This window comes from Mustelus asterias, chromosome 2 (genome assembly GCF_964213995.1).
Source record: "Mustelus asterias chromosome 2, sMusAst1.hap1.1, whole genome shotgun sequence".
NCBI lineage: Eukaryota > Metazoa > Chordata > Chondrichthyes > Carcharhiniformes > Triakidae > Mustelus > Mustelus asterias.
This window is the reverse complement of record NC_135802.1, coordinates 112,835,265-112,841,264: the sequence shown is the minus strand read 5'-3', so window position 1 is coordinate 112,841,264 and position 6,000 is coordinate 112,835,265. Positions and strand designations below refer to the sequence as shown.

The 6,000-nt window shown below is 43.7% G+C and overlaps 1 protein-coding gene across 1 annotated transcript in view; it reads left to right on the top strand.

Moving 5' to 3' along the window:
- Positions 1–1,018: 1,018 nt before the first annotated feature.
- LOC144480979 (A disintegrin and metalloproteinase with thrombospondin motifs 16-like) overlaps positions 1,019–6,000 on the top strand; it is a 235,139-nt gene continuing 230,157 nt past the window's right edge. Inside the window, exons 1-2 of the mRNA XM_078200606.1 lie at positions 1,019–1,022; positions 1,322–1,647. Of these exons, the coding sequence (XP_078056732.1) occupies positions 1,019–1,022; positions 1,322–1,647 (330 nt within the window). The remainder of the gene's footprint in view (positions 1,023–1,321; positions 1,648–6,000) is intronic.

Sequence of the window (6,000 nt, the reverse complement as noted above, 5' to 3'; positions counted from 1 at the left end):
TGTTCATTCAGAGAAAAAGCATTGTCCAATTCTTGTTTTAAAGAACCGAACCATAGATAGGCAGAATGCAATTTCATGGTTGTGATTTGCTCACTTGGAAAGTTTGCATTTCATTTGAGCCCAAAAGGACATGCTAAGCAGGATTGACAGATGCAACCCATCAGGAAAGAAAGAACAAATCTAAGGTGTTCCCCTCCCCATTCCCACCAAAACCTCCAGTTCTTAGATTTGGGAAAGGCAGCAGTCATAACTTCAAAATATTGCATGTGGGCTGGGTGAGAAAGGATCAGGAGAGAATTGCCATTAATATCTCATTTGCTCCTTGGTTTTCTCGGATATAGTACTAATGTATTTGAGTTCTGGATTCATGCTTCTGCAAAGGTCTTCAGTGCTCCTTCAATTTATTATTTTGCTTGCATGGTTCAATAAGTACTTGTTCCTCTCTGCACCGAGTACCAGTAGCAATGGATTTGAATAATTTGCTATCAATTTTCAATGGATACCTGCCCAATAAATCTACTACTTAGATGGGGTGGCACAATGGTTAGCACTGCTGCCTCACGGTGCCAGGGACCCAGGTTCAATTCCCGGCTTGGGTCACTGGCTGTGCAGAGTCTGCACGTTCTCCCCATGTCTGAATGAGTTTCCTCCGGGTGCTCCGGTTTCCTCCCACAGTCTGAAAGATGTGCTGGTTACGTGGACTAGCCATGCTAAATTCTCCTTCAGTGTACTCAAACAGGTGCCGGAATGTGGCGACTAGGGGATTTTCACAGTAACTTCATTGTAGTGTTAATGCAAGCCTACTTGGGACACTAATAAATAAACTAAACTACTCTATGGTTAATGTTAGTCTATAATTTCTTTCAGTCCATGCTGCCATTTCATCATGACAGATTTCTGATCTGCCAGTTCTTCCTTCCATACATGTCTAGAGATGTATTCTCGTGCCACACATATTTATTTTGTTTAAAGTTTTGATTCTAATATTTTCAAAGCTTTAAACCATCTTATTGTAAATATGAGTTGGTTTTAATGTTTTTAATGCATATGAATTTTATTTCCTAAATGTTTTTAACTCTGGAAATACTCAAATTGGACAATTATTTCTTACTACATTTTCAGTAACCTCAAGCTTGAAGTAATTTTAAGGAGCATTAAGAGTGAGCACCCCAAAACATGTAATAAGCAGAAATAAAAATCTGCTTTTAACTGATTGAATTTAAAATGGAATCATTGCAAATATGTTTTTATAGTTAGGTGTTAAATGACGCAGGACAGCTTCAAGACCAACACATTAATAGACATGGTTGTATTTTTGCAGAATACGAAATTGTGACTCCATATGAAGCTGACAGCAGTGGTGATTATATCTCTCTCTCAGTGATTCATCCGCAGAGAAAGAAGCGATCAGTTCGTAGCATTGATGATGAATCCCTCTACTTCAAACTCAGTGGGTTTGGCCAGGATTTTCATTTGGAGCTAAGAACTTCTGAAGGCCTAATGCCTCCTGGATTTACAGTTCAGACTTTAGGAAAACAAGGCTTAAAATCTGTAGAGCATTATCACCCAGAGGAGCTGTGCTTCTATCAAGGTGCTTTAATATCACACAACAACTCTTCAGTGGCACTTTCTACTTGCAAAGGCTTGGTGAGTCAAACAAACTATTTTTAAAGGTGCTAAGTAATTGTTGTAGAAAGACATTTTGAAGAGGCAGCATGTTAAGTTGATTTCTGAAAGAAGACTGCTTTGCTAAACCACCACTTTTCAATTTATGGGACAAATTGTATGATAGCAGGCACACTTTATTACAGCACAGCATTTAATAACAATAACTTTCTAATGGAAAATGAGCACTTTCAAAATGTATGCAATAATTCGAATGTTGTTAAAGGCTGTAGGCAGTGAAAATCTGTAATTGAATTTTATTTACAAAATAAGTGTGTTATGGTGCTATTTATTGTATGATGATGACATAAATCTTCTGATGTTTTACTGTTCCTCCTTCGCCAAAGAGGTAGTACAAACAGGATCAGTTTTATGTTAAGCTTTTAAGCAATCAGTGCTAAAAAGAACTGGTTATAGTTAATAACATTTATACAAGGCTTGCTTGAAAAATCAAGTTTCCTAACCTGGTATATCTAGGATTCATGGTCTCTCGGGAATTCATTCCGAGCAGTCACTGAAAAACTTGATACAAAAGTGAAATGATACTCTCGCTGTTGTCTCTGATGTTGAAGGACGAACGATGATGATAATGATGATCACACAAACAGATTTAATACATTACTGATTATGAATTGAAATCAACTATTATCTTGTTATGTTAACTTTGGACACCTAAAAGACCAATTATAACTGCCAGTAAGATGGAGCAGGTGGCATTCCTACTTGGGAGTGAGAGTTGGATGGCTGACAGATTTTATCTGAAAGGCACCAGTCAGCTGCTCAGCTGTTTTGAGTGGTTAAGGGCTGACGGCTGTAAGGTAAGTCACAGGGAAAGGGTGTTCCAACAGCTTTATGGTTGGGTGGTGGTGCGAACTATAGGCAACAGAAACTCCGACCTTATTTGAGAATTCTGATTGTCATGTATATATGGGAAGGTGGGAGTTGACATGATAAGGGTGTAAGGTTGTGTATTGTTTATTTTGAGGCAAATCTATAGGTAAATTTATAGCAAGTACCTGATTCTCCTTTCCTAAAATAATTTGATGCTTATAAAGCTTTTTTTCATTGTTGCAATTTTTTTTAGCATGTATTTGTTTCTGTTTTGCTTCCAATATTTGCAAGATGTTTGTATATTATTAACAAACAGCCAATTGCACCCATTGCACATATGGAGGCCTATACATAATAATCCCATGACATTTTTCAGATTTCATCAGTGTGTTCTATCCCACAGATCAGTTAAATAAGTCAATATAATTTTTATCTGTAATAGTGTAGATTTACTTAGTCCTTACCCAGTGGGCCTGCAGTTTTACTTTTAAGGCAGAGGTGGAGATATTCTTGGCAAAATGGGTGATGTGTTATCAGGAATAATGTGGAGATGCCAGCGTTGGACTGGGGTAAACACAGTAAGAGTTTTAACAACACCAGGTTAAAGTCCAACAGGTTTATTTCGTAGAAAATGCCATTAGCTTTCAGAGCGCTGCTCCTTCGTCAGATGGAGTGGAAATCTGCCCTCAAACAGGGCACAGAGACACAAAATCAAGTTACAGAATACTGATTAGAATGCGAATCTCTACAGCCAACCAGGTCTTAAAGATACAGACAATGTGAGTGGAGGGAGCATTAAGCACAGGTTAAAGAGATGTGTATTGTCTCCAGACAGGACAGCCAGTGAGATTCTGCAAGTCCAGGAGGCAAGCTGTGGGAGTTACTGATAGTGTGACATAAACCCAACATCCCGGTTTAGGCCGTCCTCGTGTGCGGAACTTGGCCATCAGTTTCTGCTCAGCGTCTCTGCGCTGTCGTGTGTCGTGAAGGCCGCCTTGGAGAACGCTTACCCGAAGATCAGAGGCTGAATGCCCGTGACCGCTGAAGTGCTCCCCCACAGGAAGAGAACAGTCTTGCCTGGTGATTGTCGAGCGGTGTTCATTCATCCGTTGTCGTAGCGTCTGCATGGTTTCCCCAAAGTACCATGCCTCGGGACATCCTTTCCTGCAGCGTATCAGGTCGACAACGTTGGCCGAGTTGCAAGAGTATGTACCGTGTACCAGGTAGATGGTGTTCTCACGTGAGATGATCCGGCATGTCTTGCAGAGGTTGCTGTGGCAGGGTTGTGTGGTGTCGTGGTCACTGTTCTCCTGAAGGCTGGGTAGTTTGCTGCGGACAATGGTCTATTTGAGGTTGCGTGGTTGTTTGAAGGCAAGAAGTGGGGGTGTGGGGATGGCCTTGGCGAGATGTTCGTCTTCACCAATGACATGTTGAAGGCTCCGGAGGAGATGCCGTAGCTTCTCCGCTCCGGGGAAGTACTGGACGACAAAGGGTACTCTGTCCACCGTGTCTCGTGTTTGTCTTCTGAGGAGGTCGGTGCGGTTTTTCGCTGTGGCGCGTCGGAACTGTCGATCGATGAGTCGCGCGCCATATCCTGTTCTTATGAGGGCATCTTTCAGCGTCTGTTGCGTTCCTCCTCATCTGAGCAGATCCTGTGTATACGGAGGGCTTGTCCGTAGGGGATGGCTTCTTTAACATGTTTAGGGTGGAAGCTGGAGAAGTGGAGCATCGTGAGGTTATCCGTGGGCTTGCGGTACAGTGAGGTGCTGAGGTGACCGTCCTTAACGGAGATGCGTGTGTTCAAGAATGCAACCGATTCCGGAGAGTAGTTCATGGTGAGTCTGATGGTGGGATGGAACTTGTTGATGTCACCATATAGTTGTTTCAGTGATTGTTCACCATGACTCCAAAGGAAGAAAATGTCATCGATGTATCTAGTGTATAGCATCGGTTGAAGGTCCTGTACGGTGAGATGTCTTGTTCAAACCTGTGCATGAAGATGTTGGCATATTGAGGTGCGAATTTGGTCCCCATGGCTGTTCCATGTGTCTGGATGAAGAACTGGTTGTTGAAGGTGAAGACATTGTGGTCCAGGATGAAGCGGATGAGTTGTAAAATTGTATCTGGAAACTGTCAGTTGTCGGTGTTGAGTATTGAGCATTGAGGCCGTTGCAGCAATGCCACCATCGTGGGAGATGCTGGTGTAGAGTGCCGAGACATCCATTGTGACAAGGAGTGCTCCTGGTTCAACTGCTCCATATGCGTTGAGTTTCTGTAGGAAGTGCGTAGTGTCGTGACGAAAGCTGGGGGTTCTTTGTACAATAGTTTCAGGATGCCCTCGACATAGCCGGAGAGGTTCTCGCACAGGGTCCCATTGCCCGATACGATGGGACGGCCGGGTGTGTTTGCCTTGTGTATCTTTGGGAGGCAGTAGAGATCTCCAATGCGGGGAGTACGTGGGATGAGAGCACGGAGGGTGCTTTGAAGGTCCGGATCAAAGGTTTTGATTAGAGTGTTGAGTTGACGGGTGTGTTCTTTGGTCGGATCTGTGGGTAACTGTCTGTAGTGTTCCTCGTTGTTGAGTTGTCGGTACACTTCTTTGCAGTAATCCGTTCTGTTCAGTATGATGATGGCCCCTCCTTTGTCTGCTGGTTTGAAGACAATGTTGCGGTTGATCTTGAGAGCGTGGATGGCGTTGCGTTGTGCTTGGATGATGTTCGGTGCTGTCTTGTGAGTGCGGCTGATGAATTTGGTGTTGACGCACCTCCTGATGGCTTGGGCATACATGTCAAGTCGAGGGCAGCGGCCTTCCGGAGGAGTCCAATTTGACTCTTTCCTCTTCGGTTGCACTGCAGATCTCTCTGTCAGCTGTTCCGGTTCATTGGCTGTCTGATTGTGTTCGCTGTTGGCCTCTTGGGGTTTGTGGAAGAACTCCCGCAGCCTCATTCGCCTGATGAATTCCTCTGTGTCAGCTGCAAGACTGACGGGGTCTATTTTGGTGGTGGGGCAAAAATTGAGCCCTCGGCTGAGAACTTTGATTTCATCTGGTTGAAGTGTGTAGTCCGACAAGTTGACAATGGACTTCCCTGCAGTGGTACTGGGGGAGGCTTGGTTGCTGCTGGTGGTGCTGTCTGGAGACAATACACATCTCTTTAACCTGTGCTTAATGCTCCCTCCAGTTACTTTGTCTGTATCTTTAAGACCTGGTTGGCTGTAGAGATTTGCATACTAATCAGTATTCTGTAACTTGATTTTGTTTCTCTGTGCACTGTTTGAGAGCAGATTTCCACTCCATCTGACGAAGGAACAGCGCTCCGAAAGCTAATGGCATTTGCTACCAAATAAACCTGTAGGACTTTAACCTGGTGTTGTTAAAACTCGTACTGTTATCAGGAATAGGCAGAGTGCAGGTTTGAGGTTGCTGTCAGAGCACCCATGATCTTAATGATGGAGTAGCTCGAGGGGCCAAATGGCCTTCTCCTGCCCCTTGTTCGCATAAGTGTT